At 28.1% G+C, this 25,252-nt stretch overlaps 4 protein-coding genes and 1 long non-coding RNA gene across 8 annotated transcripts; 1 reads left to right on the forward strand and 4 right to left on the reverse strand.

Moving 5' to 3' along the window:
* The first annotated feature begins 314 nt into the window (after window positions 1-314).
* Window positions 315-8,199, forward strand: LOC115707963 (shikimate O-hydroxycinnamoyltransferase). 4 transcript variants are annotated; one of them, XM_061118483.1, is made up of 4 exons: window positions 315-461; window positions 628-729; window positions 6,478-6,954; window positions 7,155-8,199. In XM_061118483.1, exons 3-4 carry the CDS (start codon window positions 6,499-6,501, stop codon window positions 7,773-7,775), a joined length of 1,077 nt encoding a protein of 358 aa, XP_060974466.1. In that variant the 5' UTR covers window positions 315-461; window positions 628-729; window positions 6,478-6,498; the 3' UTR covers window positions 7,776-8,199. The 4 variants fall into 4 exon arrangements, with proteins under 4 accessions (XP_060974466.1, XP_060974472.1, XP_060974463.1 ...); XM_061118489.1 differs by having other exon boundaries at window positions 6,489-6,954; XM_061118480.1 differs by having other exon boundaries at window positions 325-553.
* Window positions 8,200-9,258: 1,059 nt separating this feature from the next.
* LOC133039594 (uncharacterized) lies at window positions 9,259-11,032 on the reverse strand. The gene is made up of 2 exons (XR_009688714.1): window positions 10,667-11,032; window positions 9,259-9,815 (listed from the first exon to the last, which is right to left on the reverse strand). It is a non-coding gene; the product is annotated as an uncharacterized LOC133039594 (long non-coding RNA).
* A 3,053-nt stretch (window positions 11,033-14,085) lies between these two features.
* On the reverse strand, window positions 14,086-16,140 carry LOC115707961 (shikimate O-hydroxycinnamoyltransferase). Its single transcript, XM_030636080.2, has 2 exons — window positions 15,614-16,140; window positions 14,086-15,035 (listed from the first exon to the last, which is right to left on the reverse strand). Exons 1-2 carry the CDS (start codon window positions 16,088-16,090, stop codon window positions 14,136-14,138), a joined length of 1,377 nt encoding a protein of 458 aa, XP_030491940.2. The 5' UTR covers window positions 16,091-16,140; the 3' UTR covers window positions 14,086-14,135.
* A 3,277-nt stretch (window positions 16,141-19,417) lies between these two features.
* Window positions 19,418-21,830, reverse strand: LOC115707964 (uncharacterized). Its single transcript, XM_061118499.1, has 2 exons — window positions 20,710-21,830; window positions 19,418-20,132 (listed from the first exon to the last, which is right to left on the reverse strand). Exons 1-2 carry the CDS (start codon window positions 20,798-20,800, stop codon window positions 19,732-19,734), a joined length of 492 nt encoding a protein of 163 aa, XP_060974482.1. The 5' UTR covers window positions 20,801-21,830; the 3' UTR covers window positions 19,418-19,731.
* A 257-nt stretch (window positions 21,831-22,087) lies between these two features.
* On the reverse strand, window positions 22,088-24,965 carry LOC115707959 (shikimate O-hydroxycinnamoyltransferase). Its single transcript, XM_030636079.2, has 2 exons — window positions 24,290-24,965; window positions 22,088-23,239 (listed from the first exon to the last, which is right to left on the reverse strand). Exons 1-2 carry the CDS (start codon window positions 24,734-24,736, stop codon window positions 22,277-22,279), a joined length of 1,410 nt encoding a protein of 469 aa, XP_030491939.2. The 5' UTR covers window positions 24,737-24,965; the 3' UTR covers window positions 22,088-22,276.
* Window positions 24,966-25,252: the final 287 nt, after the last annotated feature.

A 25,252-nucleotide genomic window follows, 5' to 3' on the forward strand; every position in this document is an offset into this window, starting at 1 on the left:
TAAGATTAAGAACTTTTATCTAATTTTAGTAAAAAATTTCTAACATGGATGAAAGTTCAGGGGGCATGATTTAATACATATAAAAGTTTGAGGGGCATGATTTGATACATATCAAAGTCTGGGGAGCATGATTTAGTACCTGAAACAGTAAAATTGAATGAAATTAGACAAAAGTCCTTAAATTTAACAAACTCAATATTTGAAACCAATCTCTATCTTTTTGAGCTATCTTCTTAGGCATTACGCCTTTAATTCTATTCTTTACATCACTCTTTACTCTCTTTACAATCGAGTCAATTATATATACTTTGTTGTTCTAAAATGCTTCATTTGTACACCTCCAAACATGGCATATTGCAGCAGCCAAAGTTGCCGAAAAAAACCTGTTTGTGAAACTTACTGATTTTAGATTTTGAAATCCACTTCAATAGTCCCTGAACAGTGTTGTTAGCTGAATTCCAGTTAAGTGACAATTGAAACATACATGCTGGTCCTTTGTTTCTTTATCCAACCAACACATTCGACAAATTTCATCCAAGCATATGTTGAAATGGTAAATTAAGACAAGTCTTAAGTTTTAATCTGTCAAGCACCACTAATCAAAAATTATTTGATGTTTTGGAATAGATAGCCAGTTCCACACTCTTCCCTGCCAATCAGTTCTTGGATAAGAAGGACATAGAAGTTTGTAACCCTCTTTAATAGAGTAAGCTCGATTTGCATCAGGAGGTACAGCCTATAAATCTATTATTGTTATTATTATATTTTTTTTAAAAAAAATTAAAAAACGTTAAGGTATATAGATGAATGATATTCTATGTATGTATATATATAAAATTTACAATAAATTATATTTGATTTAAGTTTAAATAATTTTTTTTTTAGAATTTATTTATTTATTTCAATTTTTTTAAATTTTTTTATACTTTTATAGAAAATTTATTAAATAATAGTAAAATATCGATTTGTAGATTTATAATTTTGTTATATAGAAAAATTATTAAAATAATAGTAAAATATCAATTTGTAGATTTATGCTTTAACAAAATATTAAAATTGAGAGAATTAAGGAATGAATAAAAAAAATAGTTTTAGTGTAATTTTAGAATGCCATATCATCGTCTCATACTTCTCCTTTATATATATATATTAATTATTAATTATCAAAATATATAATTTATAACAATTATAAACTAACAATACATTTTAATATATTGTATATACATTATAAGGAGAGAAAATAACCATACATTATAATTATCTAAGTATATGACTCATAATTTTTCAAAAAATCATATATATTCACCTAGTCAAAAAAAAATATTTTAATTTTCACACAATACATTTTTCTTGTCCTTATCTCATGTAATCATAACATCAAAAAAAAAAAAAATAAATAATAATATCAAATGTAGAAAAAAACTAAAAAACTAAGAAGAAATTGAAAAATACCAATAATTAAAATAGCTAGTTTTGAGCTAAACTTATATAAATATATATATATATATATAATGTAGGGTTTAAAGTAATTAATTCTTATTTTAAAGGTATGTATATATAGTTAATGATATTTTATTTTTTTATTTGTGAAAAATAATTAAAAATTAAAAAAATGACTAAAATATTATAATTCTTTTTTTAATTAATAAATAGGTTTAATGGGGAGAATTAAAGAGAGAAAAAAAATTTAAATTCATTTTAGAACACCATATCACCGTTTCATACTTTAGCTTTATAAATATATATAGATATTTAAATAAATTTTAATGATATTAATTTTTTTTTTATAAGATTATTTGAAAAATATTATTCAAACTTTATATAAATATAATTAAAACTATAAAATATACATATAGTTAATAGTAAAAAAATATAAAAAAATAAAATAGAAATTTATGTTCGGATTTGAAAATAAGCTAGCTTGTTTAAAAAATACGAATCGACACAAACAAAGTACGACACGAAAATACTGAATTTTCGAATCGTGTTAGGCCTACTTTTTAAAAATATTAATACGACACGGCTTATATTTTTTTGTGGCACAGTAGAACATAGTCCATTTTTTTAAAGTACGAAAAAAAATATAAATCCGACACACACAATCTTACAATATGAGAAATGCTAAAAGACACTAGTGGTGTCAAACTCTTTCCTACGTGTTAATATTGCTATTTGTCTAATTTAATATCGTGTCCCGTATAATTGAATATAATAGCTTTTAGAGAGTATCGTTAGCCAATCGCAAAACGACGTCTTACGTTGCTAGGTGCCCCATATGCTCTTACAATATTGATGGTCTTGTTACATAAATATATGTGTTGTTATAGGAGTCCGACAAATAATGACCCAAGACAAGACAGCCTTGTGTTTGTGTGTGCCTCAACGTTTTATTATGAATGGAGTGGTTGGCTTTTGGGACAGTGTTCTCTCACTTACTTTCATTTTCCCAAATTAATGTGCAACTCCTAAGTTAATTTGTACTACCTACTGACTTTTCTACATATGCTAATTTTTATTTTTATTAAAAAAAAAAATCTAAATATGATACAATGTCGGCAACCTACACCAAAAAATAGCATTAATTACATTTTAAAATGTTATATTTTTTGTCACATTTATTAAACTAGGTGAGGTTAGCATGTATGCATTATTTCATTTATTAGCTCTCCTTATTATTTCATTATTTCATTATTTCATTTATTCATTTATTTGTTTAATTTCTAATTTATAAATAATTGTAAGAAAAAATTATATAGCTGAATATTTATATTTTCATTCTAGTGAAAATTACATAATTCAAAGTTTATTGGAAGTACAAAATTATGGAAACTTTCAAAAAGGGCATTTTAATTATATACATAAATAATTGAGCATATTGTTATTAGGCACCAGTAGTGCGTAACATCTTCTCGATATGTCGCGTTGCGATTGGTTAGCGATACTCCCTAAAAGTTATTATATTAAATTATATAGGACCAAATACTGAATTAGACCAATAACGATATTGACACATAGGAGGGTGCTAGACACCACTGGTGTCCTTTAGCATTTCTCTAAATAATTAGTGGTAACATCAAAAGATCCCTAAAATGCTTATTTCATTATCAGTGTAAATATATTCAGTTAATTAAAATAACTATAGTGATAATTGAATTAAAAGTTAAAAAAAATTTATAGGTAAGTGGAGCCTTAGAATTATTGCTCGCTATAGGAACATGTTTAAACAAAAATATTACAAAGAAAAGAATCGAAGAGAAGGAAAAAAAACATGAAACTTTACCATTTTAATTACAAAATGGTCCCTAATAATAGCCATATATGCACAAGGAGATAATAGACAATAACACTCTACCACCAGATAGTAGATAATACCCCGCAATATCTCCAACAAATTATCATCAATTTTCACTTTTAATAGTCTTAAAATCATTCCACTAAGAACTTAGCAGAGATGCAAGGTTAGCAAAAAGGGAACCTTAATCTTGCTCATGGTCCATATGAAACTTTACCATTTTACAACTAAAATAAATTCAGTTATCTTTTTATTATATATATAGTTGGAGTTAAGAAATAATCACAATATTAGCAACAAATGAATTAGCAGTAAAAACAAGGTTAGATATTTGTGTATTCCGCTCTCTTATTAATACTAATATGAGTAAGCAAACAAATAAGTAAGCAAACTCGTCTCTGATCTGTAATCAACATCCTTTGTCTTGGTACAAGACCAAAGGTATTAAAGAGACCTGCAATCAACTCAATTTGCAATCTCACTTCCTTTTGGTCTTGTCTTGCTACAGACTAAAGATATTCAGAGAATATAGTTGGGTAATGATAGGAGAAAAGAAACTAAAATTGTCATCAGTTTCTTTATCAGTGATTAAAGGATTAGACTCTCCTTTCGCATAGTTCGTAGATGAATTGCTAATGGAACAGATCATACTGTTTTTTTTCCACGTGATCCTGCATAAATATTAAGGAGAGGGTTAATACACAAATTTCTCACTTTTAGCCAACAAATTATACTATTTGTTTTCTTTCTAAAAATACTGTAAATATTAAGCTATGACAAAAAAAACAAAATAAAAAAGTACTATACCAAAAGCATATAGCAGAACCAATACTATGCATAATAAATTATTCTTTTTTTTATATATAAAAAATAAAAAAATGAAAGAAATAAATAAAATATATAAGATTATGATAGCAGGCTAAATCCAGTTAAATATATAAGAGAGAGTTATCATTATTGACCAGTCAATAAAAGGATAAAGTTATGAATTTTTACTTTTATTAAGGGCAAAATTGTCTTAGAACTATCAACTTATTAAGACAATTTCATAATACAGTAGAACCTCTATCCAAGAATATATTTGAGACCAAGAAAATAATATTGTAATTGAGAGGTTATAACTAAATAGAGTTACACTTGAAAAAAAAAATCAAAATATCAAAAAATATCAATGTAACAAAAATACCAATAAACAATTCTTAATACTATATTATATTAAAGTTATTTTCGAGTACATATAATATTTATACATGTACTATAATTTGAAATAAAATTATTAATTCTACATAAGTAAATTTATAAAATATATGTATATATTTTTTTAAGATGTAATTATTCTTATATAGAGGTATATTTTATTAATACGGGACTTAAAAAAATGTATAACTAATTACAATATAGAGGTTATTCTTATTTATAACTGGCCCAAATCGGGACTTCATTTTTTTATAACAAATTAGAGGTTATTCTTGAATAGAGTATTCTTGAATAGAGATTCTACTGTAGTAAGATTAGTAATATTTGGTACAAATATAAGATATACCCATATCACTAAAATTTAAAATATTATTATCAATAAAAGTATTTTATGCTATATTAATTTTATTTTTTTTAAAGAAATTAATCACATTTACAAAGTATCACCATTAATATAAATAGAAAATCATATTAATCAATATTTTGTTTTTATTTATCTTTTACAGAAAAAATATCAAAAATTAAAATATTTTTATTATACATACAGAAATAATAATCTTTACATTGTCATATGATCATCCTATCAACAATTTTATAGTACATAAGTTGAACAATAAAGATGGCATATTATCTCTAAGATTATAAATTTCATATTCCTAGACTTACAGTACAAAACAATAATGATAGATTTGGACAACAACAGATACTTACCCTCTAACAGTTTTATTATCTCCATCACTATTTAATTATATTCGGATTTATTAGGTACGCCGTTGTATATTATTATATTAAATTATAGTATATAATATTTTTATGTACAACTATATGTGGTATCAATTTTTATGGACACCTAATTAGTTTACTGTCCAATTTTCCTAAGGCGTCCCTTATTCATACAAATCATTCAGCCAATATAGCTACACATGAATTAGCTGCGCACGCACTTAGAGTGGATGGTGAGCTAATTTGGAGGGAGGATCTTCGATCTCCTTTTTTTGATATACTCAATTTTTTTTCTCAATGAAATTTTGTCAATTGTTCAAAAAAAAATATTTAATAGGGAAATTATCCCATATATATCTTATTTTTTAACTTTTTTTTTTTTTTTTTAAATTTACAGTTTAGGTTTCTAAAGTGGTTTCTCCGGTGGTTTCTGTGTGGATTGCTATACGATTTTTAATTGCGATTTAAGTTGCTCCGTTAATTGCAATATGGGTTTCTATGTGAAATTCTGTAAAAATGCAAAAAAAAAAAAAAAAAAAAAAAAAAAAAAACTGTTTTGAAGTGTAAAAATAGAAAAACCCCTATTTAATAATAATATAATATTATTTTAATAATTTTTTAAAGATGTTTACCATTAAATTATTTTAGAACTAAAAATGCTAAAACGATGTGAAAGAGAGATAAAATAAAATAATATATTTTTAAGTGTTGTAGAGATTTTTGACACTCTTAAAAATGTCACCATTAGAGATGTTTTAACACCACCTAAAAGTTACTCATTGTAATTAGTTAGTGACATGTTATAATAGTTATATTAAATTAAATTATGCGAGACTCGATACTTAATTATATGTATAAGGTGTATTTTATCATTTTTTTATATCACAATCGATATTACTCTAATTTAGTTATTTATTTCCATTCCCCCAATATTAATGCATGTGAAATTAATTTACTAGAAAAAATAACTATTTTTAGTGACAACATAAATTTTTTGTGACTAAATATGATTTTTAGTGACAAAAACAGTTACTAATTATGACTAAAACATAGTATTTAAATATAAATTGTCATTAATTTAGTTTTAGTCATAACAAATATTTAGTAAAACATATTTAATTATAACAAATTATGATTTTTGTGACTAATACTTTTAGTCACAAACCATTTAGTTACTAAGAAAGATCCTATAATTAGTCTTAATTATTTACTTTTATTCACATATATGGTTCCAAAGAATTTTCCTATAAATATTATATGTAAAGGTTTTTATAAGGTGATCGAAGATGATGATAAGTGAAATGAAAGTGAAGATAAAAGAGAGTAGCTTAGTGAAACCAGCGGAGAAAGACCCTTCAAGATCATGGTCCACTATTCCATTATCCAATTTGGACCAACTTTACAATGAGGGAAGGAGCACATTACTCTATTTCTACAATAACAACTCATCATCATCATCATCAGTTGATGATCATCTCCTCAACCTCAAGGAAGCTCTTGCTAAGACTCTTGTGCTATATTATCCGGTAGCAGGGCGGTTGAGCCGGGCCGAGAATGGAGGAGAAGAGCGGTTAGAGATTAAATGCAACGACGAAGGTGTTTTGTTTGTGGTGGGGGAGACAAAGTCCCACATCGAAGACCTTGGAGATTTTACCAACTCCTCACTAATCATCTCTAACTTAATTCCACCACCCTCACATTACTCTGCTGGAATTTCTTCATTTCCTTTAATGGCCTTCCAGGTATGTATTAATTTTTATATATAAAATGTAGTTAATTAGTTAATTATTATAAAACTTCAATTTTAAAAAATAAAAAAATATTGGTACACATGATTCTCCCACATATGATTTTGATTCCCAAATTTCTATATTCATCTTTTAATATTATATGAATTTTTAAAACATCTAATTTAATTAGTTGAGAAAATGTACGTACACAGGTAACTTATTTTGGATGTGGTGGAATTTCTCTAAGTGTTGGAGGAGAACATCGTGCATTTGATGGGCATTCTGCTATCAATATTATCAAGTCATGGTCTGAAATTTTTAGAGGCCAACCCAACACAATCACACCATATTTTGATCGAACATTACTTAATCCTAGAAATCCACCAAAAATAATGTTCGATCATACCAAAGAATACCAACTACCCAATCAACCTAAATCTATTGTTGACGAACAAAACTTCAAAGTGGTTATTCTAAAAGTAACCAAGGATCAACTCAACAAATTGAAAAACAAAGCTAAAGAATTAGTTAATAACAATAATAATAAGTACTTTAGTACATTTTGTATTATGTCTGGCCTTATATGGAAATGTGCATGCATAGCACGTGCACTTCCCAAAGATCAAGAGACTAGATTATTTTTCAATGTTGATGGACGGTCAAGATTGCAACCACCACTGCCACGTGGCTATTTTGGGAATGTAGTTTTTGACGCTATGGCTGAGGCTTTGGCTGGTGATATTCAATCAAAGCCATTATGGTATGCAGTTGGGCTTGTACATGAAAGTTTGATGAGTAGAGATGATGATTACTTAAGATTATTGATTTTTTAAAAGTTAATCCTAATACAAAACGCCTTGAGCTTAAAATGAGATGTAAGTCACCAAATTTTGGGATTAATAGTTGGGCTAATTTTCCAGTTAATGATTGTGATTTTGGTTGGGGTTTGGCATTGGGGATTTGTGGAATTTCAGTTAGTGAAGGAAGAGCAAGTATTTATGATGATCCTACTCAAAAAGGAGATCTTTGTGTACATATCTCTCTTCAGACTCATCACATCAAACACTTTGAAAGTATTTTTATGACAGTGTTGGAACAAAGCTGCAGTGATCATGAGCTAGAGTAATAATTAAGCTAGATTGTTATTTCAATAATGATGTGTTGTATTATTAATAATCTTTTGTTGGGTTAGTTTTGTCTTTTTCTTCTATGTGTATTCTTAATTTCCAGTTTAATTATAATTTGATTGTTTTTGGAGATTGCGGAGATCAAAGAATTACTCTTTGTTGAATCATGATCGTCATACGTGGTGTGGTGTGATGTGATCTTCGAAACAAATAGTTTAGTTTGTTTTCGAGGCTATTTTCTAGTTGGACAAAATGTGTTTATGCATTTGAGTGTTAATAATTAGCTTAGTCTCTTGTACTTTTATATACTTCTGAGACTGGATTAAAAGATTTGAATTACTTGAATATGTGTGATTTTTAAAATTTATCCCTTCTGAGTTGTTTAAAGGTATGTCCTCAGATCATCCATCTTTGCACGTGAATGAACTCCATACAAATTATTCCCAAGCGAGGTTCAAGGAGATCTACTAGAAGTGCATATTCCATTACTTCTGTAGCTATGATTTCTGTCATAGAGCCATAGAGTCATCACATGAGCAATTGGTCATAGACAATCCAATGATCATACTCTGTTCATCTTCATACCAAATTCAGGTAAACCATTGCCAGTTGCAACTCTTACAGGAACAAATGTAAGTGGATCTCTGATGGCAAGTAAAGAAAGGTGCCTTTAACATCTAGGGATGGCAATTATATCCGCGGGTTCGGGTACCCGCCGGTAGGTACGGGGGTTGATTTTTGGGGGCGGGGCAGGTATGGGTTTAAAGATTCATACCCAAGTTGGAAACTGGGCGGGGACGGGGGATTAGATACCCACCCCGAACCCGTCCCGATATGATATATGTATATATATTTAAGTTTTAAAAGCATAACTACTACAATTAAAATAATTTTATGCTTTAAGTTTTTTTACCATACATACTATTCCACTTAAGTTTATTGTTTTACTAAATTTTTATGATTATTTTTTTTTATTCTTTTTGAGACATGTAATGGGTACCCGATGGGAATTCTTTCCCCGTCGGGTAATCCCCGCTCTACCCCCGCTTTAATTTAAACGGGTATTGGGGTGGATATGGGGTGAATTTAAGAAGCGGGTATAGGGATGAGGGAGCAATCCCCGCACCCGCCCTGCCTGCCCTGTTTACATCCCTATTAACATCAGATAATAAAACTCAACTCAAAGAGAGGTACTTGAGGGGTTCATTAACCATTTATAAGATGCAAATTAAATACAAGGATAGAAGGAGGAGGACACATGTCACTCCATTACAAAAGTTTGGACCAATAAATAACAAAAGGCAAAACAAAATTACAGAGCTAAATAGGACCACATGGGATTTAAACAACTACTTATACCATTAGTCTGCTAAGTATTTCTTAGCAAAATTTGATGAACACCCTATGTATAAGTAGAAAGCACAAACAACAACCAATACAAATTTTTCACTCACATAACACCATGATGTGGTTGGTCCACGTCATCTAATTAATCATGATTAGTACTTTCATAACCACTTGGCCTTGGCTTATGCCTGTAGATTTGGATAACTCCATCTTCCTTTTCCTTAAATAGACTTGAAAATGGTGGTTTCGAATGTGGTGGCGGTGGCAATGGCGTCGGTGGTCTTTCAATATTAATACCAACCTCTTTTGGTAAAGTTGGAAATAGTATTGGTGGCGATGGTTGTGGTAGTAGTTGTAGAAGAATTTTAACCTTCTTCCTTTGATTTATATTGCTTCTTCCTGAAAATTGTACTAATTAATAATTTATGTCGAATAACATTTTGCTTCCATAATTTAATTTCTATAGGAAATTAAAACGCCACTACAGAAAAAATTATTTTTAGTTACAATATAATTTTTTTTTGTGATTAGATTTGATTTTTAGTCACAATAAAATATTATTTATAATTAGAATATAATATTTAGATACAAGTTGTGACTCATTTAATTTTAGTCACAATTCTTGTTGTGACTAAAAACATATTTAATCACAATAAATTGTAATATTTGTGATTAATAATTTTACTCACGAAATTTTTACTCACAACTTAAGAATTATGATTTATAATTAATTATAATTTTTTCACTTTTAACCACAAATTTTATTGTGACTAAAAGTAAAAAAAATTATAGTGTATGTAACATGCATAATAGTAGAAATCTCTCTCATCTATGTATCTTACCAAAACACCTTGTTTTTTCATTATACTTGACTTTTTATGTTATTACATTATAAACACAAGAACTATGAATATAATAGAACTAAATTAAAGGAGATGTATATAATAGAGCTATGAATGTTATAAGTACTCATGGAAATTACTCATGTTTATTATAAGAGTTTCTTTTAGTTGATTGTTATTTGTGAGCTGGTAGTAATAATCAACTTATTCTTATTTACCAAAAAAACATGATATTACATATATAAATATATATTATTAAATATTATATTTTTAATATATATAATATACATAATATATTAGCAAAATGAATATACATTATTATTACAGTGTTTGAAAAATGAATATATATATATATGTATATATATTTCATTATTATATATAATATAGATGTACTTAAAAATTAATTACCTGGTAATAAGAGGATTCTTGCTTGTGCAGGAGTATAAACTGTAATAAGAAGAAGAAATGCAAAGAAAAGTAGCTGAATATTATTTAAGGCCATTAAATTGAAGATATGTTACAACTGAAAGAAAGTTATATATAATATTAGTATTGCTATATATATATAAATAGAGGCTTGTTCGAGGAAACTAATTAAGGTTCTTATATATATAGGCACACAAATAGTGAAAGAGAACAATTAATTATATTATGATGAGCATGGTAGTACTATACTGCGTTAGGTAAGTATAGCAATCAAGTTAATTAATTAGTAATATAGAGAAGATATTGTAACAATATGTAATTAAATCAACTAAATGATAACCAAGTTGCATCAAATTTCCTTATTATATATTTTAAGAAAAATTGCGATAAAAGTCCCCCAAAAATTTATGTTTGATGTAAATAATTAAGTCTTCAATCTCAAAAAATTATTGGCGGTAATAATTCTGAAGGTCCCATTTCTCGTAAATCCATTAGTCTCTCTTTTTTCTAACAGATCCTATTAAATACTAATATATATATATATAGCATATTACGTGTCAATTTTTTATTAGTCTAAATTATAATTTTAATTAAAAAAAATTGATTTTTTAAATAAATATTTTTTTAAGTTTTTTTTTTATTATTTTAAATTTTTTTTTATTATAATTATGATCTGGATTAATAAAAAAATTTACACTTGGCATATTATTCGTATTAAACGGATCAGTTAGAAAAATAAACTAACAGACTTAAGAAATGACAAACGAGACCTAAGAACAATTACAGTCAATTTTCAATGTTGAAGACTTATTTATATATCAAGCATAAATTTTTCCAATATTTTATATCTTTTACTTATTAAGAAAATAATAATAATATAAATAAATAAAATATATGTGTATCATGTGTACATTACTTAATTAAGTCAAGTAGAGATTATTCCAAATATAAATGTACTTGTACGTACGTACGCTAATATTTGTCTGGGTCAATGTTGATATTAAATTTTAAAAATATATAGTTGACTTAATATGTATCAGTATTAGTTTATTTTTTTCTTGTAGAAAAACGTTGTCTATATATGCATGCATGTTGCTTAATACAAACAACGAGTTTACGTAATTGATTTCGACGTTGTTTTGTAAGTGATCATTATTTATATTTATTATATATACTTGTATATATATTATATTCCTACGTACGGGAAAGATATGTTAAAATAATTATTGATCACATATGAAACTACCATGCATGTCTGGTATATATATATGTTATGTATTTCATTAATTTACAATTTATTATAATATACGTATAAATTATAAAATAATTTAATTTTAATTTATTACAAATAATTATTTTGAAAAAAAAAATACATATATAGCTTTTAAAGGCTTTCAACGTGAGTTTTAAGACAAAGCTTTATTAGAGTGTGTAAAAAGAGCACTCTAATTAAGGAAAATTTACATGGTATATTAATTTTTACTATTTTTTTTTTAAAAATACTGTCGGTATTTTTTATTTTTTTACTATGTTTTTTTTATAAGTTTCATATAGGGATAATTGTGGCAAAAGTCCCCAAAAAGTTAGGGTTGATGCAGATTAGTCCCCAACCTCAAAAATTGGCGGTAATAGTCCCTAAGGTCCCCATTTTCGTTAGTCCGTTAGTCCCTCTTTCTAACTGATCCGTTAAACCCAAATAAAATGGCACATGTCAATTTTTGATTGGTCCAAATAATAAATTTTAATTAAAATTTTTAAAATAAAATAAAAAACTAAAAACAAATATTTTAAAATCATAATTTTTTTTTTTTTTGAAAAAATAAAAACAAATAAATTCTTTTTAAAAAAATTAATTAATTTTTATTTTTCACAAAACCGACCATCACTTTTCTCTTTTCCCTTCGTCTTCTTCATTCTGCCAAAACCTCCATAGCCATGGTCTGAAGCTCCAACCGCCGTCCCCTAAAACCTCCATAGCCGACCCTTGCTTTTCTCTCTTCCCTTCTTCTTCTTCTTCATGAACCCAGCCAACCTCTTTTCTTGTTCATCTTCTCCATTTCTCTTCAACCCAGCGCAGCCATCATCACCACACTTCGAGCTCCACTTTCCTCAGATCTGTTTGAGCTAGACTACCCCACAAATCACAACATCGTTCCTGTGGCAAGCCTCACCCCCATTTTATTTCTTCTCCTACAGTTTCCCCACAACAAGAACAAAAAAAATTCTCACCCACACCATGCTCAGATTTGAGATCGGGACCACGCCGATATCGTTCCAAAGCTTTTCGCCGAAGGTCAAGATTTGAAGACCAATGAACCGGTTCTGGGTTGGTTTTTGTAGTCGATGAGCAGAGCCTAACCATTTGAACCATTACTGTCCATCGGAGCAATGGTTTTGATGCCATCATCATGATAGTGAGTTTGTGAGAGATTTGTGGGTGGTGAGTTAGATCTGAATATTAGTTTTTTTTACTGTAACATTGATAAATTCTTTGAAGAAGAAGAAGAGAAGGATCGAGGTGGGTGGGATTTGGGTATTAATTATAGGATTTTGTTATATTTTCTTAGATAATGGTTTTTTTTAATTTTAATAAAAGAAAAAGAAAATAAATAAATTTTATAGATTTTATTTTTTATTTAATTTCTAATTATTTAAATTTTTAATAATATTTATTAAGTGTACCAATAATGTTTTGACACGTGGTAATTGTTATAGCAATTAACGGACTATTTAACTTAGGTACTAACGGATTAACAAAAATGGTGACCTTAGGGACTATTACCGCCAATTTTTGAGGTTGGGGATTAATCTGCATCAACCCTAACTTTTTGGGGACTTTTACCGCAATTATCCCTTTCATATATTGTGTTAAGTTTTCACTGTTGTTCTACTGGTGTTTTCTAATTGTTCTACTGTTGTTTTGAATTGTTTTGTTTTGTGTTTTACTGGTGTTTTATAAAAACACAGTATTTTTTTAAAAAAAAAATCATGTGTGATAGTATTTTTGTAAAAATTAACCAAAATTCTAATATTTTTGTAAGTTTTCCCTGATTAATGAGACACTCCTCTTAATCCACTTCTTCAATCTTTCTTAGGCCTAGAACCAGGCCCAGCAGAGATGGGCTTTCTATCCAACCCAGTTCGTTTTTAACCATATTCTGATATTCACATTATTTTAGTTTACCTTAATTTATGTTTTCGCTTTTATGTGATTCCTGGAACCTTTGGTATTTTTATTTGCCTAAATTTATTATCTCATTATTCTTTGGTTTCTTATACAGAAAAAGAAATAAACCATTTAATGGTTCAGGATTAGAAACATGAACAAGGCCTGCCCTGTAATATATACTAAATAGTTTATTTATACAAAAAGTTGATAAATTAATAAACACCAATACAAATTTAGAACAAATATAATTAATCAACTTATTTAATTAAGTGCATGTCACTTTTAAATTTGATTCAATAAATTCTTAAAATAACTATTAAACTTTTCCACGTGCTGAGAATAAAGAGATATGTATACAGATAAATCTCCATTATTAGTATTATTATCGAAAATCCATGATCTTCCCTCATTAGTTATAGCTCCACAATGTGCCAAAAAAGGTGGACCCCACCCAAAATCAGCATCATAAATAGAAAATTTAGACCAACTATTAATTCCAAGGTTTGGAGATCCAAATTCAAACCTACGCTTTGTGTTGGGATGAACTTTCAGAAAGTCGATCACAGATTTCAAATACTCATTTTCCAAATTCCTTGTCAAAGTTTCCTGAACAAGATTAGATGCATACCAAAAGGGTTTGGATTGAAGATCACCAACCAAAGCCGTTGTCGTATTTTCAAAAACGACATTGCCAAAATAACCAAGTGGAAGTGGTGGTTTAAGTTTCGACCTTCCATTAGAAGAAAAACTTAATTTAGTCTCTTCATCTTTAGAAAGTTCACGTGCCATGCACGTGCATTTCCATATAAGGCCAGCCAAAATCGAAAATGTGCTCAAATTATTATTAGCTTTGAGTTTCAAAGCGTTGAGTTGATCCTTAGTGATTTTGACTACAATCACTTTGATGAAGTTGTTGTTATTATTATTAAGATCATCATAATCGTTGTCTTGGTTGGGTTGATGAAGGAGTCGATATCCATCATTAGTGTGGTCAAACAATATTTGTGGTGGATTTCGAGGAGAGAGTAAAGTCCTATCAAAAACTGGTGGAGTTGTGATGGTGGGTTTGGCTCGAGTAATTTGAGACCATGCATTTACGAAATCGAAAGCTGAATTTCCATCCATTACAACATGTGCTCCTCCAACACTTACACAAATTCCACCGCATCCAAAATAAGTAACCTGTTTAGTAAGGGTGAGTCATGAGTGATATTAAATATGATAAAATAACTAGTTGATCAGAACTTTTAAACAAAATAACTTTTTTCTAAAAATAAAATAAAATGCACACTACAAAATAAATGCCTTGTTTAGTAACAACTTTTACACATAATATAATTCTTTTGCAATTAAATGTAATTTTTAATTACAAAATAATATTACTTGTGACTAAAATGTTGTCACTAGTTAGTTTTGTGACTAAAAGTAAGTTTAGTCACAATAAATTATAATTTTTATGACTAATAATTTTAGTCAGTCACAATGTATGAATAATAATTTATAAATAGTCATAATTTTTTTACTTTTAATCACAAATTTTGGTATGATTAAAAGAATAATTTTGTAGTGAAACATCTATAAATATGTTGTTATAAGTTTGGCAAATATCTCGTACTAGAGTCCATAATTTCATAAATATATATAGGCTAGACCAACAAGTGGTGTTTAACAAGTATAGTAACAAATAGTAATTATCATAAATATATTTGAATCCAAATCACGTATTCAATATCATATATAATAATCTATCGATTACACACCTGCAAAGCCAGTAAAGGGATAGAAGAAATTTCGGTAGAGTAGTAGTCGGGGGCCGGAGGACTGAGCTTGGAGAGATTCGAAGAAGAGGTAAAATCTCCAAGGTCGTGGATGTGAGAGCTAGTCTCGGCCACGACAAACAACACACCGTCGTCATTGCAGTTAATCTGAAGACGACGGTTGTGGTCGTGGCCAAGACGGCCTGCAATTGGATAAAATGGAACGAGAACCTTAGCAAGAGATTTTTTGAGGAGAGAAGGGTCGAAAAAGTGGTTAGATGTTGGAACTTCTTCTTGGTTAGGCTTATTATAGAAATAGAGGCATGTGCTCATCCGCTTTCTCATTTCCTCATAAATCAAGTCCAAATCTGATAATGGAATAAAGTTGATTGGTCGAGGAGGGCCATTCTGATCAGCCGGCTTCACTAGAGTCCTCTCCTTCACCTTCACTTCCATTACATTCATATTCATCATTTGCATGCCCTCTATAATGATATAAGTCCCCAACTTATAAGATATCTATATATACTAGTGAAATAATACGTGCTCTCCACGTGAGTTACTCACAAAAAAAATGGGTAAATATTATCTTGGACCCTGTGTTTTGCAAAAGTTATTAATTAGACCTCGTGTTTTGTAAACGATAAAAATGTGTATTTTTCAAAATTATACAAATAGGACCCTGAATTAATTTTTTGTCAAAATAAAACTTAATAATAATTTGATTTAGATGTTACGACAAATCTGATTATATTTTCTATATGTGTTCGTATTAGAAATTGTCTTAAAGTTGATTATATTAAAAAAAAATTGTTGAAAATCGAGCTCAGGGTCTTATTTTTACCATTTTAGAAAATATAGGATCTATTTTGTCATTTAACAAAACAGAGAGTCCAATTTATAACTTTTGCAAAACAAATGGTCCAAAATAGTATTTATTCAAAAAAAAATTATAAAATACAATATTTTTATATTAATTACTTTCTTTCTTAATAACAAGCCACATTATTTTGATAATATATTAAAAATAAATATCAAAGCTCTATTTTCAAATTTTGCTTCACATTATGAGATTATGTTTCCACCAATTATTCGACTTGTGACATTGATAACGTTAGAAATAATAAATGTGACTAATCAAACTATTGATGGAATAGTTGGTTGTTGGCGGTTGGGACAGGTTAGATTATAAATTTACATATAATATACATAATAAATATACGAGAAATGAGGTACAAGTAGTGTTTAGCACCCTTCTGTGTTATTATTGCTATTGATCTAATTAAGTATCGAATTCCATAATAGTTTAACGTAACAACTTTTAGAATACCACATAACTAACAAAAAAATAAATTATTGTTCTTTTATGCTTCCAAAAATAAATTAAAATAAATAAATTAACAAATTCAAAAAAAAAAATTATAAGTATAAAAAAAAAAAAATTGTTTTAAATTATATTTTTCCCATATAATAATACCCTTCTATGTGTTATTATTGCTATTGATATAATTAAGTATCGAATTCCATAATAGTTTAACGTAACAACTTTTAGAATACCATATAACTAACAAAAAAATAAATTATTGTTCTTTTATGCTTCCAAAAATAAATTAAAATAAATAAATTAACAAATTCAAAAAAAAAAATTATAAGTATAAAAAAAAATTAATTTTGTTTTAAATTATATTTTTCCCATATAATAATAGGATATAAATTAAATTTATTAAATTTTAAAATATATTTATATCATATATTAGATTCTTAAATTACTATTTTTTTGTATTAAAATATTAATTGCATATATATATAATTTTTTTAAATATATATAAATATGTGTTGATTGGATTAGATCGGTTATTTTTACATATCAATCAACATTCAATCTGCGCACAAGTGCGGATCTCCGCACTTTGCAGATTGGATTAGATTAGATCGTGCAGATTGAATTGAATTGGGTATTTTATAAACACCCCTCATCATACCCCAGTAACAATTCTCTTATATTATGACTCACTCACATAACACCAAGATGAGTTTGGTCCACACATCATCTAATTCATGAGTAGTACTTTCATAATATAATTAAAAGTATTGTTATTGAGTACCATTCTTAGCGATCTAGAGGTGTCATACTATGATTGGTTTGCAATATTCCTTAAAAGTTATTATCTTAAGTTATATGAGATCCGATAATTAATTACACTAATAGTACTATGATATTGAGAAGACTGTTAACCTACCTTTTAGCTAGCATTTCTCCTTACAATAACCACTTGCTCTTGACTTAGATTATCTCTATGAGAGATGTAAAAGTTGATCTATATTTAGTTCAAATAACAGTTTTATGACATTATGAACCTGATGCAAAATTTTATATGTCATTTAATGTTGATCTAACTATATTTATTAAAAATATGAAATAATAATCAGGGTCGGCCCAAGTTTTGGACGGCTTGGGTCATTGCACAAAGCCTCCCATTTTTTAAGGCTCATTTTTTTTTTGAAAAAATGCCTATTTTTGTTGTTTTACACTTTTACGTTCAAAGTTTCTTTTTTACATATTTATGATATTCTATAAAAATACAAGGAAACAATAAGAAATCCACATAAAAGTAGCCAGAAAATAACAACAAAACAACATAAAAAAATAATATACAAATAAAAAAAATCAACAATAAAATAACAAAAGTATAACATAAAAATACATCAAAAGATCATATTTTCTATAAATAAATTTTATAAACCGTAAAAATGTTTAAAATTATGTACGATTATTTTTTTATAATTTATTTGTTGTTTTTGTGTATTTATGAAATTATTCCTAAAAAAATTTATAACTGAAAGTTTAGGAATGTATTTTAAAAAAATTTGTAAGGGAATTGTGGTCTTAATGTACACTACTTTTTTTTTTCTCTCTTTTTCTTATAAAAAATCTAATTTTAATCTTTCGCACAAGGCTTTCAAAATGTTTGGGCCGACCCTGATAATAATAATCATACAATAGTAAATATAAAAATTAATAATAAGATAATTATAATTATGAAAGTCAGCAAATGAACATGCTAACTAAATTTTAGTAATAAAATATTAAAAATAGCATAACGGTAAGAGAAAATGCTAAGGGGCATCATTGGTGTTTAGCACCCTCCTACGTGTCAATATCACTATTGGTGCAATTAAGTATCAGATCCCATATAGTTTAGAGAAATGCTAAAGGGCACCAGTGGTGCCTAGCACCCTCCTATGTGTCAATATCGTTATTGGTTCAACTAAGTATCGGGTCCCATATAATTTAATATAATAGCTTTATGGGAGTATCACTAGCCAATCGCAACGCGACATGTCGGGAAGATGCTAGGCACCACTGGTGCCTAATAGCAATGTTCTATAGTTTAATATAATAATTTTTATTAAGTATCGCTAACCAATCGCAAAGTGACACGTTTTTAAAAGGTTCTAGGCACCACTGGTGCCTAATAGCAATGCTGTAATGGTAAATATAAAATAATAGCATTTAATGTACATGTAATGTAAATTTTATATTATGCTATATTGTGATCCAAATTTAAATTACTTTTTATTATATAAGGTATTTGCATCACAATTTAACACGTTATTAGAATAGACTTTCTGATAAAATAAATTATATTTTACATTTAAATTTCTTATTTGCATTTTTATTGAAGACGCTGCCTCAAAAATTCAAAGCATTTGTAGAAAGCAATATTTAAAGCATTTTGAGTACATGTAAGTTATAAAACCTCCATCATCTATTTTATTTAAAAATAAACAAATAAATATTATTTTATTTATTATCATTGTTTTGTGTCTTAATTTAAAATGTACTAATTAAGAATCATTACACTTAAATATATAAAATAAAAACCCATGATATAAACACCACATACATTATTTTTCTCAAGTTTATGTATATTATTAAAATCAATTATTCTTGGAAAGGATAATAAGTTTTAAAGCATAAAAATATGTAAACCTACACATGACACGACAAACACAAATTATTAATGAATTGTTTTATTTTTTTCACTCACTCACATAAATTATAATATATATAATAGTTTGATGTGATTGGTCCACGTCATCTTCATGAATTTCATAATTCACTTGCCCTTGACTAAAATGCCAATATTAAATTTGGATTTGGTTTTGGTGATGGTGGCGATGGAGGCATTGGCTTTCGGTGTTCTTCTTATGATATTTCCAACCTCCTTTGGAAGAGTTGGAAATGGTTTTGGTTTTGGTGGCGGTGGCGATGGAGGCATTGGCCTATCAACAATAGTACTACCAATCTCTTCTTCGATGAATTGGTTATCATCTTCATTTTTTATGGATAGACCATTTAAAAGTAGTGATAAGTGTTGAGGCGACATCATTGGCTCCAGTGTTCTTCTTATAATATTTCCAATCTTCTTCGAAAGAGGAAATGGATTTGGTATCGATGGTGATGGTGTTAGTGGTGGTTTTTGTCCTTCTAACTTTGATATTTCGCTTCTATTATTCTCTGTGAAAAGAAAAATTGTAACATCAGTATTTTATTTTTCAAAATACCTTACTATTTTCATTTTTAATTTATCTTTTTCAGTTTTGGGCCAATTAACGGCCCAACCCGTGGATAGGTTACTATTTTTTTAGAATAATTACATAAGGCACCATTTTTTTGTAAAATTTTTACATTTTTATGTTTAAAGAATATTTTTTTTTACATTTTTACGGTTTTCCAAAAAATAACACGAAAACGACATAAAATCAACAAGAAAATTACATAAAAATAACAACAAAAAATCAACAAAAAAAAAACAAGATTACAATATAAAAAAACCGTATTTTATGTAAATAAAATCAAAAAAATCGTAAAAATGTTAAAAATTCTGTGAAACCGTATTGTTGTAATTTTTTGTTGTTTTTATATGTTTTTGTGAAATAATCCCTTTTTTTTTCTCTTGATTGGAAAAGGGTTACATTTAAATTTTTTGTATTTTTATATTAAATTGAATAAAATGTAATATAAACTGACCAAAATATACCGACGAAGCTATAAATATATTGGTTAATTAATTTGATAACAATTGTTATTTTACCTGGTAAGAAGATTCTTGCATGAGCAGCAGTATAAACTGTCATAAGGAGAAAAGACGCAAAGAAAAGTAGCAGAACATTATTTGTGGCCATATATTATATCAGATTGTAATATATATGCTTTGATGATATATAAATGGTCGAGGAAACATAATTAGGTTCTTGTATATATATATAGGCACACAGGCCACAGAACATATATATATATTAGTTATAATATAATTATATAAGTGAAAACCAGTACTAGTCCGTTAGGTAATTAATTAAGTATATAATATCAAGTTAATTATATATAACTAGAGAAATAATATTGTAATATAATACATAATAATCAATTAAACGATAACCAATTAAGTTGCATTTTAATTTCCTTGTTATATAATTATATATTTTACTTATAAAGAAAATAGATCTCTATTGGTCGACGACCAAGTCAAGTAGAGATTATTCCAAATTGTACGCTAATATGTCCTTATTATTAACAAAATTTCTATATATAATATGTGTTGGTCAACCAAGTCAAGTAGAAGATTCCAAATATATAAACGTAGGCTATATATATATATATAGTATTTTCAGACGGGTCAAAGTTTGTACTAAATTTGTATATGTATGTATAGATTTCTTGGAATTAAAATATAGAGAGTTATTGGTTTGTTGAAATATATATTAATATTATCATTATGGCTAATTTTGTTTTGATAAGACATTGCTCAGTTGTTGACTGATATGTATTAAATACAATTGTAGAGGTTTAAAAAACTAAAAAATGAAAGACCACTATTGAGCATGGTATTCACAACTACTGTATATTATTATTTTTACGCCATACAAAATTGGTACGAATTCAGAAGACATGAGTATGAGTAGACACGAAAAAATACGAATTTAGACATTATATGACACAATACTACGACTTGGCACAATATGACACGAAAAATATATCCTTAATAGCACGAGACAACACAAGAAGCACGAAATAAGGGCTACCCTGTTAAGAAATAAAGGCCGGTATAAGCAAAATACGGTACAAAAATAATATATCAGGTTTATGGATTGTGTCCCGGGACGGACACACTTATAGACTTGTGGGGGCTAAAAAAAATTAAATATTTTTCTTTCTTTTTTATAATTATAGCACAAAAAATTAAAAAAAAAACCCATAAAAATAAATAAATTAAATAAAGTAAACATAAAAAAATAATAATAATTAAGCCCCCACATAATAAAAATTATGTGTCCGGTCGTATTGGGCTTACCCTTTAAAATTTTAATTCGGCACGACTTATATTTTTCTGCGGCACACAGCACAGCCCATTTTTTGAAAATCATAAATAAATACAGATAGGACTACAGCACGCACGAACTTACATCTGTATATAATGATATTACAAACTTAAGCATAATTTTATTAATTAAATTTCTTAGACAAACCATACACAAATAGTTAACATGATATTACAAACTTAAGCCACCAGAAAGACCTAATTAAAGCAACTACATATATAATGGAAACGATATATATCTTAGTTCTCTCACTTTTAATTTGTAATACTAATATTAACTACATCATAAAGTAGATCGGATAATATTGAGATTCTGATAAAAGAGCTTCTCAAACATTTTCATGTGTTGTGGTTGGAGAGCTATGCCCACTAATAAACTCCCATCATTAGTTGGACAAGGTATAACATATGATTTTCCCTCGTACATAATCCCACCAGGTCCAATATAAATAGGTTGACCCCAACCAAAGTCAACCTCATAATTTATCAATCTAACCCAACTAGTAATCCCAAGATTTGGATTCCTATATGTCTGGGCCCCACGTCTAATGGATGACAAATTAGGATGAAGTTCCAAATAATCAATACTTGATAATAAGTAATCATTATCCATTCTCTTCACACTTCCATTGATGCAATTTACAGCATAAGAAAGTGGCTTTGTTTTGAGATCACTTACCTTAGCCACTGCTACAGTTGCAAATATCACCTTACCAAAGTAACCAACTGGAATTTTGGGTTGTAATAATCTTCTAGAGAATCTTCCATTGACTGGGAGGAATAGAGTACTGATTTTGTTGTTATCACTATCACGTGCTAGGCAAACACATTTCCAAATATGAGCTGATAAAGTCACATAACTACTAGCTTTGATCATCATCATATTATTATTATTATTAGTAGTACTATCTTTTTCTTCTGCCTTGGCTTTAAGGGTGTTTAGTTGCTCTTTTGTGATTTTCAAAGTGGAAACTTTAGGTGCATTAGAAAGATTATTACTAGTATCAGTAGTAGTACTATTTTTGTCTTGGTGGTTGTTGTTGTGGTATTCAATGTGATTAAATGTGGGATTAGGTGGGTTTCGAGGTTTGAGTAGTGTTCGATCTAGAAAGGGTAAAATAGTCATTTCAAGTCCACGAGTGATTCTTGACCATGATTCAATGAAATGAAAACTTGAAGTTCCGTCTACTGTATGATGGTCAAAACCAAACCCAATTGACACTCCACCACACTTGAAATAAGTAACCTAAAATTGAATTAATTATAATTAATAATTCAGAGCTTATAATATATAATATTGCAATAACTAATTTGAAACAAAACGTAACTAAGTTATAATTGTGTTTTTCTTTTTAATCTTATATACTATTTCTACAAAAAAAAAAAGAAAAACAAAATACTTTAAGTCATAATAAAATTTATGATTAAAAAAAAAATTAATTATAAATTTTTAATCTTTTATTGTGATTAATAAAATTTATCTGCTAAGAGTAGTAGTTACAAAAATTATAATTTATTATGATTAAAATTAAATTAGTAACAATTTGTATATAAATATTATATTTTAATCCAAAATAAACTTTTATTATAACTAAAAGTTACAGTCAAACAAAATTTATATTATAAGTAAAATATCCTCACTAAAATAACTTTTTTTTACTGTATTTAGTACATACTATTTTCTTTTTCCAGAATTGTACTATATACAAATAATTTATAGGGTAAGTGCTATTTTGAACACTCTGTTTTACAAAAGTTATTAATTGGACCCTGTGTTTTGTTAAATGACAAAATGGACCCTGTATTTTTTAAAATAGTACAAATAGGACCCTGAATTAATTTTTTGTCAAAATAAAATTTAATTATAATCCGATCTAAAAGTGCTATAACAAAATTGTTTATATTTTCTGTATCTGTTCGTATTAAGCATTGTCTTCAAGTTGGTTGTATTAAAAAATAAGTTGTCAAAAATTAAGCTCAGGGTCCTATTTTTACTATTTTAAAAAATACAGGGTCCATTTTGTTATTTAACAAAACACAAGGTCCAATCTGTAACTTTTGCAAAACACAAGATCCAAAATGGTATTTACCCTAATTTATATAAATGAAATTTCTTTCATGGAGCTAGGTATCTCATGAAAATATATAATATATTCAACAATATTTTAAATTTATTTTATTTTGAGAAAAATAGGCAATATAAATGGGAAAAAAAAAAGACAAGACTATGTAATTATTAATTAATATAATACCATGGATATTATATAAAAATAAAATTGAATGATGAAATAATTACCTGAATTAAGAGCAAGGGATAAGAAGAAATTCCAAGAGAATAGTCGACAGTTGGAGTGAGTCTCCGGAGTTGTGGGGTAGGAGCAAAATCACCAAAGTCATCGATCACAGCGGTTGTCTCCGCCGTGACAAAGAGGACACCTTCTTCGTTGCAGTCAATCTCAGTCCGCGGATGGGGGCCTCGGCCACCTCCGTGGACCTGGACGGGCCGTAAGCGACCCGCTATAGGGTAAAAGGGGACAAGAACCTTACTAAGAGAGTGTTTGAGAATATTAGCATCAAAAAAGTTATTGTTATTATTTGATGGTGATGATCTGAAGAAGTAGATGACTGGATTATGACTTGGATTGTTCATCTGGTCTAAAACTGAGAGCCAAAGCCGCCGGCGTGGAGTGTTCTCCGATGGCTTCACCATACTCCTCTCTTTTTCCTTGATTATTATCATCATCGATCCTTTATTATGTTATCTTTACTAATAACCTAGCTAATCAATCGTTTGTTCTCCTTTTCTTGCTCTTTTGCAATATTAATATATAGACATCGCATCATTTTGCAAATGTGGTTATAATTAGCGATCAATAGTGCGTGATATGACATCTTTAATTGCATGGTGTCAAGTTGTGCCTATTAACATTTTTCTCATATATTTAGAACAAAAATATTAATAAATGATACCTTGAATTATTATTATTGCATGGTAGGGTCGTACTAGTGGGAAAACATGTTATTGTGTCATATATATTGCCATGTGCATATTTTTTACTTTATTTTTCTTTACGTGTTGTTCTTTCTTATTTGCTAATGTTGTATTATGTCCATTAGTACTGTTTAATTAGGTGATGAAATTGATGCCATTATGAGTTAGTCATTATCAGATTCTTTGTAGCTGACATTTATAATGCTGATCATTTTAGTCATGAACAGATTCAACTTTAGTTTTATCCATAATTTCATGCTTGCCAAT

This window comes from Cannabis sativa, chromosome 1, assembly GCF_029168945.1.
Source record: "Cannabis sativa cultivar Pink pepper isolate KNU-18-1 chromosome 1, ASM2916894v1, whole genome shotgun sequence".
Classification (NCBI taxonomy): Eukaryota; Viridiplantae; Streptophyta; class Magnoliopsida; order Rosales; family Cannabaceae; genus Cannabis; species Cannabis sativa.